The sequence below is a fragment of the Symsagittifera roscoffensis genome, chromosome 5, assembly GCF_963678635.1.
Source record: "Symsagittifera roscoffensis chromosome 5, txSymRosc1.1, whole genome shotgun sequence".
NCBI classification, from domain to species: Eukaryota; Metazoa; Xenacoelomorpha; order Acoela; family Convolutidae; genus Symsagittifera; species Symsagittifera roscoffensis.
In genome coordinates this window covers 23,394,251-23,409,083 of record NC_087066.1, presented here as the reverse complement: position 1 = coordinate 23,409,083, position 14,833 = coordinate 23,394,251, and the positions used below count along the sequence as shown (strand labels likewise).

The 14,833-nt window shown below is 33.4% G+C and overlaps 1 protein-coding gene across 1 annotated transcript in view; it reads left to right on the top strand.

Annotated features, from left to right (window-relative positions):
- The window catches only part of LOC134846208 (high mobility group protein 20A-like), a 60,007-nt gene extending 52,636 nt beyond the window's left edge, over positions 1 to 7,371 (top strand). The window contains exons 6-8 of the mRNA XM_063863471.1: positions 169 to 328; positions 6,511 to 6,735; positions 6,903 to 7,371. Of these exons, the coding sequence (XP_063719541.1) occupies positions 169 to 328; positions 6,511 to 6,735; positions 6,903 to 7,072 (555 nt within the window). The 3' untranslated portion in view covers positions 7,073 to 7,371. The remainder of the gene's footprint in view (positions 1 to 168; positions 329 to 6,510; positions 6,736 to 6,902) is intronic.
- Positions 7,372 to 14,833: the final 7,462 nt, after the last annotated feature.

Sequence of the window (14,833 nt, the reverse complement as noted above, 5' to 3'; positions counted from 1 at the left end):
TATTCAGAGACAAAAAATGTCCGACTGATTTCACACAAGCCGCACAGTAAAGCAACACTATGTGAATTCTCTAATTTATCCAAATCAATTGCCGGAGTATAACTTAAAGTGAACTTCTTCAGTGAACTTAAAATGCTTGAGGCTGATAAATATTTTTTGTCTATTCAGAAATCCCGCAGTGGAAAGAAGTCTTCTGCTGATGCAGTTGGAGGCTCTATTCAAACCAATGGAGATGCCGTTGCTTCAACTCAAAATGTGGAGTCATCTGCACCTTTAGATCCTCTTCAAATTCCGATATTCACTGAACAATTTATAGAGTTTAATAGAAGTAAGTCAACTTACAAGTAGACACAAAGCCATATCTTGAATATTATGTACTTTTGCTTACATAAATTAGTTGAAGCTTTTCCAGGGTGTATGAAACTATTGAGGGTGTATGAAGAGTTTTGAATTTGTTTTATCGGCTTAGTTACCGATTCATCAATTTTGTTTCAATGCTGTTTTGCTGCTGTATAATAATACCCTTTGTAATATGTTTGTCAATATTCAAGCTTTTTGAGAAATAAATTTGAAAGTTTTGGTTGGCATATAGTATTCGATTTTGTTTCCGAACTATTTTTTCGACTTTAAGGATTTCGTCTTGTTTTTTCGTCTGCTAGCGTGCCATTCGATCGTTTTGTTTTATGAAAAGTGGCGCGAAGCTACGCTTCGCAACTGTGTAAAATTAATTTAACAGCATCAGCTAAGTAGGCTTTATCATCACTTTATCAAGTAGGCTTTATCATTTTTTTACTGTTCTTGTTTTGCAGTAAGTGAGCCAGACATGCTCTGTAGCTAAATAGTTATAGCGCAAGATTTTTCCAATGGTTTTTAAAAAGCAGGTCGCGAGATTGAAAATTGATTGTGCCACATTTTCAAGTGTCATTGAACACTTGCATAGGTCGTGTTGATTTTTTTTTGGATTCAAAGGAAATTTGTTCGCTCTCGAAATACGAAAGATCCAATTGAGCATTCGCGGTTTGACTTTTAAGGTCTTCTTAAGTTCAATTAGTTTTATTTTGCCAAAAAAAACTGTTTTTTCTTCAATTACGAAAGGTAATAAATATAACTGGTTATCCAGTTTTCTCAAATTGGGTTAACATAAATTATTATACTAGCGAGCGTAGTGTAATAGTATGACTCTATTTTTTCTCTAACATGAATCGAAAACACAATTGTTCATTTGGTAGCGCTTGTGCTATGATCACGATCTGTAGCATTGGAATTTTTATAGCATTTTGATTGGAGGTCATAGGTTCGATTCAGTCCCGTATCTAAAATTTGTTTACTAATTCGAGGCTTTTTAGTTTTTTAATTTCGCTTTTTAAGTATGCTCTTTCTACTTTTACAGCTTGCGTTTGCGAAGCTTCAATGTTTGGACTGTCTGTTCGATATTTTTTCTAGGCAGAAGCATAGTCCGCAAATCAGCATATAAGCTTTTTGAGATTTTTTCATGTAAAATATGAACGTAAAATCCAAGTTCGAATATCGAAAATGCTTTTTCGTTTTTTTTCGTCTCAAAGTATGTTATTGATTATATTATTCGCAACGTTATGAAATTGTGTTAACTTACTCAAGATGCTTTTTAAGAGTCATAAACGTAGTGAATACTCTTATATAGGTCTTAGTGATTTTTTTTCAGGTAACAGTCTTAAAATTTTTTCCAGGCTCACCTTACTTTTTCGCAGTTTGACTTTTGATTGCTTTTTATGTTCAGTTCATTTGCTTAGTTAAAAAGAAAGCAAACTCTGCTATCGAACAGCGAAAGTGCAACTTAAAACGAGATCCATTTCTGTTTCGAAAGTGGAGTTTTCAGATTTCCCAGCGAAATAAAAAAAATTACGTGATGATCCAGTTTGCTCACATTGGTTTAATTTTATCGAAAAAGTATCAATCATTAATTGTTCGAGAAATTCAAAGGGTTTTTAAGCCATCTATGTTTTTCTTTGAAATTCAAAAGTAGTCGAAAATGTATATTGGTGTCTTATTTTCGTTCTTAGAAGATTGTCATAGTATGCTAAATAGTATGCTTCAGAGATAATGGAGATTTTCAAAAGAAGAAAGTGACAAGAATTTCAAAAAACTTAGCGACTTCATCCGTGAAAATTTGTTCAGTTAACTTTTTTTCCCGACTTTTTTCGTTGTATCTCGGTATTGACTAAATGAGCTTCGTAATAAATCTTAAGTCAAAAAACCGAGACTACAATTATAAACAATAGACACTTGAAAAGTGTTAATGAGTACAAGGAAACCGGCAACAAATTACTGATCTCTTGGAGCAAGTTCAACCTAAAAACAAAACTCCACAGCACGTTGATTCTCAGAACATTTTTTAGATTCAAATTTTTTGGTTAAAAAAAGTCAATCTAAAATGTGTTCAGATTCAACGTGCTGTGGGGTGATGTTTTTCATTGGGATTTTCTCCCATTTTTGACCGATTTCTCTGTACTTATTTACTCTTAATAAGTGTCTTTTAACTATACTTGTTGCTACGACTTATAATTTTGATTTGTTGGGATGCTGATTTTTGTAAGCTTATTTGCAAACTCAAATATCTTATAGTTCCAGGCGCGATAAAAAGTTTTACATGAGTACAGTCCTTTTTTTCAAGGAAAATTGTATAATTTAGTGCAACGCTTCTGTGCACTCGTTATTGGAATACTAGTTTTTGGAGAGTTTCCTTTTTGACTATAATGATGGCTGAACTGAAAATAGGGTTTTGAACATGAAATCAGTTTTGTAAATTGTTAGGCTTTGAAAATGGGCAATTGTTTTTCCGTGGATTAAATAGTGCGAGATTTTTTTAAAATATCAATGATGCTCAGCACGTATGCGGGAATAACTAAATAAAGAATTAATTCAAGTTTCCACGCCCTCAAAAAATCCTTCCAAGTTAAATTGAGGCGAGCTAACTAATTGGTTCCAATTTCCAACTGATTGGTTCAGCCTTGAGTTAAATTGTTTTTCAAGGTTCGTTTCCGTTTTTTAAAAAAAATATATTTAGTTGTCCTATTTAACCGTTTTTGCTTGTATTTGCGAAGAGCAGCTCCGTGTTTATTCGATGGTAAAATTTTCTGGAAATTAAAAACGAGTTCTATAAGCTGATTCTCTGTCATTGTTCTAAGCTATATTTCAACACATAAATGTAAAAAAAATAAGTCGAATGGAAACTTAATTTGTATTTTTGAGTTCAATGATGTTGTTTTCAATGACGGTTAGCAGGTGACGTACACTATTCTATACTATGTTTTTTTTTCTGACCCTTTGAAAAATGGGTTGGAACTTTGTATTGGGATTTGTTTTCCTGAGTTTTTTTGTTTTCCATGTAAAATCAGCTACCACAATTAATCATCGGAGAGTTGAGCGATTTATCATTACGCTTGCGATAAGCAAGCGTTATCAAACTGGAATAAGGACTTTTTTCCGGTTAACAACATGTTTAACAAAATCACTTGAATCACAAGACTTCATTCACGTGCACACGTGCAAATTTAAGTTCTACCGGTCTACTGTTTTTACTGACAGTTCTTGTAAGAAGTAATGTCTTAAGTTTTGTAAAGACAAAAAATTTTCCGTTCGCAAAAAATTTTCGGACTATCGTTTGGCTGATTATGTTTTGGCTTAGTTGCCGCATCAGGGAATTTCCTTATTTTACAAAATGTTTACAGAAAAACATATGATAGCTTAGTTTACATCAAAATCAAACTTCATTCGCTTTTTAGGCTTACATGGTTTTTGAGAAAAATACTACGCCTGAGGTGGTTGAGGTCCTGTGTTCGAACCAGGCCAGAACTTTTTTTATAAGGGAAATATTCTGTTTCCGAAAATTCTTGACATTTTGTGTATCTGCCTATGTTTTATTCGGCTTAGTTGTCTTGTTACGGATATTTTCTGGGCTGTAAGTAATTGTTATTGTAACTGAAACAGTTTTGATTTGTTACTGTAATTTGTAAACCTACTTAGTTTGTAAAAAAATTTTCCTTTTCTCGCTGGTTTGTTTGGCTGCAATTGTTTTTGCTTATTTTTTATCGAGTAAGTGACCTAGTTAAGCGTTCTCTTAAAAGAAAATATGTTTTTACGCTTATGTGTGTCTGAAGGGGGGAGCATGAAAATTAAGATTTTCAGAGCTGTCGAAAGTTTTTAATTGAAAACAATTTTGCTCAACGGGAGTCTGATCAATTTTTGTGTCTGAATGCTTATTAAACGCCAGTTGTTGTGCTTTTAAATTGAACATCATTCTAGACAATTTTCTGAAGATTATGTAGTTATGGTTTTCTCGAAATGTTTATTATTCTAATTATTTTTTGACTAAGTGGAAAAACCGGTCCGAAGTTTTTGATTTTCCGTTTTAATTCGAGCGAAAAAAAGCGAGTAAATTTTGTCTTATTTTCACACTTTGAAAGCTATCAGTTGCTTAATTTCAGCTGTAGAATTAAAAGTTAGTTTTTTAAAGTGTTTCAGCGAGTTTTTGGAATCAAAAACTTCGAAAATCCAAAAAACTACAAAAAAATGGAATTTTTTTTTGAGTTTATTTTTATTTTTCTAGTCATTTTTCTATATTTACAAAAAGAGTTTTTGAACTTGCATTGTTTACTATGAATGTCGAATATGCCTCTACTTTTTCATTCAGTTCCTTTTATTACACTACGACACTAATTTGAAAAACTTTAGTTGTATTTTTTAAGGCTATGGTCGACACTTAGTTGAAAAATTTTTGTTGTAATTTTTTAGAGGATGGTCGGAACATTCTGTGCTACTTGCACAGTAACCGGCTATCCTTGTTATGAACTAGCTTTCAGTCGATTTAATTAATGGCTTGACAATTTGTAATTATTTTCTGACAAATTCTATTCCTAATACTGTTGTTATGCAGCGTAAAGGCTGCAAAACTCCTTATCGCATTTTTTTATTTTTTTTAAAAAGTGTTTAGATTCTTTGGGGTTGGCGTATGGAAACATTATGTATGAGTTTTCAGTGTGTACGGAAGTATGTATGGAAGTGTCTGAGTTTTCCAGGAAGTATTGAATTGTGGGACTTCGTCTGTCTACCTTATTTTCTGTCGATTTAACTCCCAGAGCATAGGGTTTTTAAGACTCATGAATGTAGTGAATACTCCTATTTAGGTGATGGTGGTGTTTTGTTTCTTTGTTTTCCAGGAAAAATGTTAAAGTTTTTTCACGCTAAGATTTGATTTTTCGTGGTTTGATTTTTTTAAAGTTCACTTCATATCTTAGGTTAAAAGGAATGTAAACTCCACAATCGAACAGCGAATATGTCAAGGTCACAACGATTGACTTCTAGATTCGAAAGTGAAGTAGAATTTATTTTTAAGATTGCCCAGCGGAATAAAAAGTTTATCTATTGATCTTCTTTTCTCAAATTGAGTTAATTTTATCAAAAACTGTCATTCATGCTAGTTAATTTTATCAAAAACTGCTATTTTTTAATTTACCAACTCGGATGATAAAGCTAAATTACTCAAAATGTTTTTTTTGACCCAATTTCTATTGTCCGCTCAATGGGCGTGCAACTAAGTGTCGGTGGCTTAGTGTCCGCTCGGTAAATACTAAAAACTTTTTTATTGCTGCCTATTCATACATATTGAAATGAGTTTTTCATTTAAAAAAAAATTGTAGAAAATTCTTTAAAAGAAATGCGACTTGGTTATTATTTTTCAATTTGCGTAACATATTATGACTGTCGAATCTGCTCAAACTCTTTTCATTCAGATCCTTTTATCACACTACGACACTAATTTGAAAAATTTTTGTTGTAATTTTATAGACGATGGTCGGAACATTCTGTGCTACTTGCACAGTAACCGGCTATTTTTGTTTCGAACTGGCTTTCAGTCGATTTAATGAAAGACTTGACAGTTTGTAATTCTTTTTTTTCTGACCAATTCTAATCGTAGTACTGTTGTTATGCAGCGTAAGGGCTGCAAAACACCTCGTCACCTCTGTTTTCGTTTTTAAAAGTATTTAGATTTTGTGGGGTTGCGTATGGAAACATTATGTATGAGTTTTCAGTGTGTATGGAAGTGTCTGAGTTTTCCAGGAAGTATTGAATTGTGGTACTTTCGTCTGTCTACCTTATTTTCTATTGATTTAATTTCCAGAGCATAGGATTGTTAAGAATCACGAATGCAGTGAATACTCCTATTTAGGTGTCGGTGATGTTTTGCTTGTTTGTTTTCCAGGAAAAATCTTAAAGTTTGTTCACGCCAAGTTTTGATTTTTCGTGGTTTGATTTTTTTAAAGTTCACTTCATTTCTTTTGTTAAAAGGAAGGTCAACTCCACTATTCTTAAAGTTTGTTCACGCCAAGTTTTGATTTTTCGTGGTTTGATTTTTTTAAAGTTCACTTCATTTCTTTTGTTAAAAGGAAGGTCAACTTCGCTTGCACTGTATCACAAAAGATGCGAACCTGAGCTTCGCTTGTATGTAATAGAATAAGTTTCATTTTTTCTCAGAGCGAGACCACCAGTTGAGACAGCTGCGGAAAGCAGCGTCAGAAGTGGAGAGTGAGAACAACCAGATCCTGTCGCACATGAGAGCCCTGAATGCGATGATAGGAAGGAACGAGCAGGACGCAGTGAGACTCATGGCTCACAACGAGGCACTAACAGATCAACTGGAGATGATCAAGAGGTCTGCGATTGAGAGGGTGAAGGCGACCTCAAGTTACGCACAAAATGGTAACTCATCCGAAGTTTTTAAATGTCTAATGCTAAAATTGGAGGCGACAAGATAGCAATGCAGAAATGCAACGCACAATATAAAGGTTTATATAAAATTAAAACTGGTTCAGTGTCCTCAGTAAACTGCATAAAATTTGTTATCAATTGTTTAAAATGTGTTCCAGAAACGCTGACGAATTTTGTGGAAGAAAGCAGCCATTCTTTGGAAGCTGGTGAATTTCTCTCTGAATTGAGCAGTTTCCTCTCGTCCGAAAAAGTGGGTCTCTCCGAAAAGATTGCACTCAAAGCAGCTTTAAAGAAAGTCGAGTATCCAAAAGATCCAGAGCTAAGCTGATATCTATGTTGAAGTTGCGTTGAAAATTGCATACGCTAAGCATAACAGAGAGGCCGCCCAGTTTGGAACGGTTGCAGATTTAGCGAGGTCTGCTTTCTGAAGGCCATACGATGCACTGGAACCAAAACAGAGTAAACTTAAAACTTATTTATCCTCTTGAATATAATAGAATATTGTTATGTTAATAAGTAGAGTCCCTTTCTTGAGTCCTTATACATAAATTCAACTTAAGTTAAAATAATCGTTGGTTTATAGTTACGGAAGTATCAGACGTTGTTCAAGTCAAAAGATTTAGCAAATGTATTCGGTGAATTTTAAAAACTGACAAAGTGCATTCATACATATTAAAGCATTTATGAGTGCAATTACGTATATATGCACTTTTTGAGTTCAATTCAAAATAATTTGCTTAAAATTAGGTAAATTAGGCTCGCCAATTACGAGGTTGAAACGACGCGAAAAAGCGTAAACAACTACGGGTTTCAAAAATGGATATGAATTCTTAGATTTCCCGGCGGACGACACATTTACTAATTGATCCAATTTTCTTAAGTTTGGAATAGTTTTATTAAGGGTCGATGAACGTAGTGAAAATTTTTATATAGGCTCTGACGATTTTTTTTCAGAAGTTTTAGGACTCGGTTTGTTCCTTTTTTACGCACAATTGTGCACTTTATTGAAAGGAAGGCAAACTCCTCTATCAAACAGCGAAAAAATTTGAAGGTCACGAAAAACGTGATGGTCTTCTAATTTTGTGAGTGCTTTTTATTTTTCTGATTCCCGAGCGGATAAAGAATTTTTACCTATTGCTCAAATTGAGGTAGTTTTATCAGAAAAGGAACCATAGTGTTCTTGAGATTAAGGGAGTTATAAGGCGATACATTTTCGACCGTGAACTTCGGGAATTGAAAAGTTTCTTTTCAAATATGTTCAATCTATTAGTTTTCGGGTTCCTTATTCTCTTACATTTTTCCAATTTTCGGTTTGCTATTATTTTTTCAGTTCTTTTTTTTTGGTTTGAGGGAAAATTTAGCGAGGTCCTAGCCAAACTCTTTTTTCCTAAGAATAAATGTATACCCAAATTTCAATTTCTGTTTTTTACGAGGATTTGTTGAAAGTCAGCACAAACAGTCCGATCCTGTATTCTTTTTTTCCTATTTCTAATACATCCAGTTTGTGTTTTTGTTCCGACTTTCGAAGAAAACGGAATATTTATGCTCGCTGTGGTTTTTTTATTGAGTCAATTTTTGCCGATCAAAATAATAGTTTTCAACCAAAATTTTTATGCCCCACTCAAGATATCGACTGCCTGAGTTCAAATTCAAACAAGACTGCTCGTATCAGGGCGAAGCCCTGAATGTTCCGACTGCCTTTAAGGTTTATGGAGCAGCAGTAATAATATAAAAAAAATAAATGAAATAAAATAACACGAAAATTTTTTTCTAAAATTTGAATTTTTTTTTTAAATCATCCCCCCACACGCCATACAAAGTACAAAAGAATAGATTTCGCTCCTAGTAACAAATCAATTATGGCAAATAAGCTTCATTCAACCAATTTGGAACGATTTATAAGACGTATTAAATCTCCGCTTACGCGTTAATAGCGCGAATTATATCGCGCGTTAATTGTCCCAAATTGGTCAAAATGGCAATCTTTAAAACCTTATAACTTTACGAAAAATGACCACAGGTGAAATATCTTTTCAAATTTAAGCTCAGGACACTAATACCTTTTGAATGATATAAAAAAATTCCGTCAAAAATGGCTAGTTAAAAAGTCGAAATTTGTCTGAAGAAAAAAAAACCCACCCGAGCACAAATATTCCGTTACTTTCGTATTGAAAGTCGGAACAAAAATATATTTTACCTCCAATTGTTTTTTGTATAGTTCTGGGGTTCGAAAATTACCAAACTGGCCTTGTTCTGAACTAAATTATGCGCTGTGAAGAATTTATTTTGCTGAGAGCGTAACGCGAAATTTTTATGTGGCGAACCATCCTGCACAATTAAATTGTTCTAAATTGAAGTGAGGCTAGCTCATCGGACCAGTCGTATTAATTTCGTACAACTCAAGATTTCACACTTTGATATTATTTAAAATTTACAGGTTTTCACTATTTTCTTTCCCAAAAACGTTTCGATATAAATTAAAGGACAGTCGGAACATTCAAGGCTTTGCTCTGATATAGGAGCAATCTTGTTTTTTTTCTAAAACAATTGTTCCATCCAGATCCTTGTAAATAAATTCCTTGTTCCCGTTTCTTGAGTAACTCTAAATGGTGTATGGACTTCATGGGGTCAACTCAAAAACAAGCAGGCAGCTTTAACAGCATACAGATCTAGCCGCATGCAACTAATATTCTATTCAAACAGAATGCAATCAAACAGCAAAACAGTGAACGCTGCAGTGACAATGGTTAGGAAACTATACGAACTGAATATTGCCTTAAGCTGAGTATTTTTTGGCTTTTGAATTATTTGCACAGTACTGATATGAACTATTGGGACAAAACGAATAAAATAGGAAATTTAAAACAAATTTTTCTGCAATTGGTTTATTATTAAACAAACAGTTTTCTTACCTCAATAAGTGATCATTTTTGATTCTTTTTAGTCAATCAAAAAATAAGTTAAAAAAACGTGTCAACTGATTCGGAGTCAACTGATTCAGGAAAAACATTGTAAATATGTTTTTCGTCCAAATTTGGCATTTATGTTGTAAAAATCACCATTTTGGCCTGTAAAACACTTTTTTTTCATAACATAATTTTTGAGAAATAATTCTATTCTCTCTTCACAATTGTTGCACCACCTGAGAGGCTCACATTGACATGTTTTATGCATTAGTTGTCTCATTTTTTAAAGTGTATTTTTTAATTACTAAAAAGATTTTAAAATTTAGGGAGAGGTTTTGCTGAAACATGAATGGCAAAATTAATTGCACCATAATAATACTGATAAAATTGCAAAAGATTTTTATTCTCATCGATTTTATTCGGAATTGGTGACATTTTTTTCGCTGAATACCGAAATTTGAATTGACAGAACCAAAAACTCTCCCAGTGACTTGGTGGTGGGTTCTCAACGTGCACGTTTGTGCTTTGCGCCGATAACCACCAGGGTTTTTTTTTAAAGTTCGCTCCTCGGTTTTGACAAATTCTTAATACGTGTCGCTCCTATTGCATTATAGGTTATAGTAGTAGATGTTGGAGCTGAAGTGGGGGGGAGGTGGCGGACCCCCATGTATTAGGATAGGGAATAGAGCATCCGGTCCGCCAGCTATGTATTAAGATTGGGTATAGAGTCTACAATGTATTAAGATAGGGAATACCGATGGTAAGGTTTTATGGTTTGTGTGATGGTAAGATAATGGTAAGAAAAACGTAATTTTTTGGTTTTTGTCTAGTTTTTTTGCAAAAATGTTGGCGCGTGTTAACTAATTTGTGAATATCGAAGGTTAATTACGTGTAGGTTGTGTAAAGAAGGATGTTTAATTAGTTTTTTGGTACATGGTAAGTCAATGCTAAGAGTTTTTGGGTAAAAACTTGGAATTTTTATGAAAAAATTTGAAATTGTTTCGAAAAAAATTCAAAAAACGATAAGATTTTGTATAATTTGATCTAATAAAAATTTATTAGATACTTTTACTTTCTATCTATCTGAATCTATTCTGAAACCTACTGAAGTTCGAAAAGTCAAGTTTTTGAGAAAAAAAATTAAATTACAATGAAAATATATAAATCACTGCATCGTATAGTAACCTTACTGCCATAATTTACACTTACAAATAAAAAAGTTACACATTTACATAAAATTACTTAAAAAATTCAAAAAATGCACATCATGAATATTATTCAAGTTTGTCTGGTAGAATTTAAAAAGAAGAAATGCTGAATAAATTGCGTAAAATCCACACAAATTATCAGTTTTTTGTAGCTTTCGAGGAACCATTAGTCGATACTTTTTCGTTAGAAAGGAATAAGCTGTTCTTTTTTGACCCGAAGAATCAGCAAAATAGTAAGTTTTGTCAAGTCGAGCTATCATGATCCAGTGCTCTCCTCTATTATTGCTTGGAGCTGAGTTAACAATTGCAAAAGAGTATTTTGTTAGTTGAGGTAGTTTATCAGAGGGGTGAGATCCCATGTACTTGAACATGAGTTCAGGAATCTTTTCAATGATTTGCAGAAGTGAAAAATTATCCATCTTTGCAACTGTTAGCTGATTTACATCTAAAACAAGGAAATAGAAAGTTTGATATTGTAATTTAAATTGCAAAAACTGAAGTTATTAACTTACGCGCATTTAGGTATTGAATCAACAAAGTCCCATACAAAAAAATTGTGAACTGGACAAAGGTTATTGAACACTGGTTTACAGTCTAGGTTGAAAAATTTTCTTGGGTTTTCAATTAAACAGCAATCATTATCTGCTTTTTCTGGAGATTTAGGTCTGAAGGAAAACAAAATAGATAGTACAGAGACAATAACAATGAAAAGTCCCAAAAAAGCTACAATATTTTTATAGGAACCTGAAAACTCAAAAAAGCTAAACATTTTTAGCGACTGTTCCGAATTTGTCAATTTGAACATTTGATAGTCTTTCTCCCAAGACTATCACTTCCGTTACTTGCTCCAAGGGAAACTGAAAAAACATTTCTAATCTCAAGCTTTCTCCACTAAGTTCTGGATAATGCAACTGTTCAGCAGCATCCTGTAGTGAATTCAAGTCAAAAACTAGAATATAGTGATTTTGAAAATCTTCCATAGGAAGAGCTGGGAAATCTTCGTTAAACTGCATTGCTTTCATTGTTGTAACATAAGGTTGACAAGGAGAAGTTGTATCTAATGAAACAATTGCTCTTCCACCCCGAATGATTCTAAGTTCTCTTAATTGAAATTGCTGATAGCTGAAAGATTTTCATGAAAAGAACCTGCAACAGCTGAATTTGTATTCATTGCAACAGCTACTCTTCTTATCGGAGCGTTATTGAATATTTTTTCTTGTATGAATTGGTTTTGACGAGATGGAATGATAAAAGTTCTTGCTATAGTTTCCATGTAATTGTATTGAGCAAGTTCTCTTTCCAGATTCCATTGCAAGTATTGATGATTAGGTTCAGCAACTAATATGCTTCTAGTAAACAACAAACAATCAACAATTTTTGGACTGACATTTGGATTATCAGATAACATGTAATAATTAGGTCTGGCTCGAACAAGTTTAATTCGAACTTTGGTATTTGGTAGCAACAATTTTTCGCAAGTAAACAAATCAATGGCGAGCCTCCCATAGAGTGAAAAAGTTATCCCTGTTCCCAAAAAATTTGCTCTATCAGTGAATGGATGCATATCAAATGCATCAGGATTTTCTTCAAAACTGTATCCATGACAAGCAAGTATTCCTTTATTGCTCACTGCTGACCAGTTGAATTCGTTCGATATCTGTGCCTTATGAGGATAAAATCCTTAGGCATTGTAAACCATTGTATTGTTAAAATAAACTTCACAGTTGGAGAATAGAGAATGTAGGAGATTGTTTACATAAGTTAAAAAAGTTTGTGGTTCCTCATCTGAATCTTCCTTCGATTTTGCTTTATGTTCTGCTTTTTCTTTTTTGGAAGCATCAAACAGTCTTCCTCTGAAAAGTTGAAGCTTTAAGCTAAGATGTGTATCACGCATATCCAAGTAGAGATTACGATCCGTTTCAAATTCAAACTCAATACTGTTTTCATCCAGAGAAGTACTGGGGAATACTTCTTTTGTGTAAGATGACATAATTGTTTCCAAAACTGGGACTTTATCAAAAATCTCCAATGAAGAATTTGTAAAAGCCCCGTACCGAAAATGACTTTGGTTTACACTCATTTTATATTGTCAAAAATGTCTTTGCGAGAGCGACTGTTTTTCGATCTACTTTTTCGAGAAATGGATCTGGTTCTAGCAGTTCTACGCTTAGATTTCTGTTTTCCACCTCCCAATTGTTTCCGAACTGTTTTTGTTCCTACATCTTTTGCAAATGTTTTGAGTTTTTTTCGTCCAATAACAACTTCCCCAATCTCTGGAGCAGCGATTTCAAACAAATCTGCCCCAATTTTTTTCGCAACTGGGACTATATATTTTTTAATAAAAGGGATTGCAGTTCTCCCAAGAGTTTGTGCAAGAGCTCCAAAACCTCTTCCACGCTGTCTTGCATGTCCTCGAAAAATAGGGAAATCAGCTGAATTTTGAGCAACCATTTCGTATGAAGTTTAAATCAAAAATGATTATTCGAAATCTTGCGGAACAAGAGAACAACTCGAGTGATTCCTACGGACACAAAAGGAATTTTTTCACCCGTACTATCTCTTAGTTCTATCTTGATACTATGGAAAAAATTTTTCAACAGCTTTTTAAACTGTAAATTTGTAAAGGATTGATAATTCATGTACTGTCCTGTAGAAATTATATCTCCACTCTTCACTTTGGAGATAAATGGAATACAACGCAATAAGGGAGTTTTTGTATCACCAACTATGTTATATTCTATAATATCACTGTATATCATTAGAGAATGTATTCTTATAAGGTCGTAAGAATACTGAGGATAATGTGGACCTTTTCCTTTCATTATAACCCCTGTCTGATTTTGTTCTAAATCACAACCAAAAAAGTGGCTCAAATCAGCACTCTGAATTATAAACACTGATTGACTCTGAGGTAAATGAACAGCAACTTTTTGTGTAATTTTATCTACTGATACATATATTCCGTTATATTCAAAAGCTTGAGCACCTAGACATTCTCGAATTTTGTTGTTCATGGCTACAACTATATCAACAATACTTGGATACAATCCTGGTTCAATGTTCATCGGTACAATCTTTCTTTTCTCCTCAGAACTTTCTCTACCATCTACGAATGTAAACTTTCCCTCTGTAACTTTTTGGTACAAAGAAGGGTTTGTTATTTCTGAAATAGCAACCTCCCATTCTCCTTTCAAATGTATTTGTTCGGGTAGAAAATTTGTAAAAGAACTAAGACTATTATTCGGATAACAATTTAATGAAGCGTTGGAAACCAACTCAATAGTGAAAGAATCCCTGACAACTGATCGGTAGAAACATAGTTTAAAAAATGAATTACTTTTAATCAGAACATTTTCTAAGCTCTTTTTCATAAAATTTTCCCCGAATTTTCTCTTTGTCGAGATCTTTGATGATGTATGTAGGAGGCTTTTTTGTAGATATTGCCGAAATTTCAAAAATTTCATCTGTAAATTGTGGTTTCTATCCTTTTCGGAACGGAATATCATTCTTTGAAATTCTCACTCTGTCTCCAACTTTGAACTTTAGTTTCCTATACCTTGTTAGAGGTTTATTGTACAGAATTGAGAGGAAATCAGTATTCTTGACATCTCTAGGTGATTTCCCAATAGATCTATTGATGCGATAATTCATTGTAGACACAAATTGCGGCAACTTGTTAATGAATTTTTCACCATGATCTTCTATGTAGCGGTAAATAATGTGTTTTAATGATTGAATGGCTCTCTCTGCAAATGCAGCTTTTGTTTCACTCATGGTCGAGTAAACTTCAATGCTTTTTTCCTTCCAAAATTTTTTAAAAGTTCCTCCATATTCCGTTCCTTTATCAACCCAAAGCTTTTCAGGAGTGTTTTTTCGAGAAATCATTTTTTTGAAAGCTTGCAAAGTGTCTTTGGCATATTTAGTTTTCATTGTTTGAACTCTGACAAATCGCGAAAAAACATCAACAGCAACCAA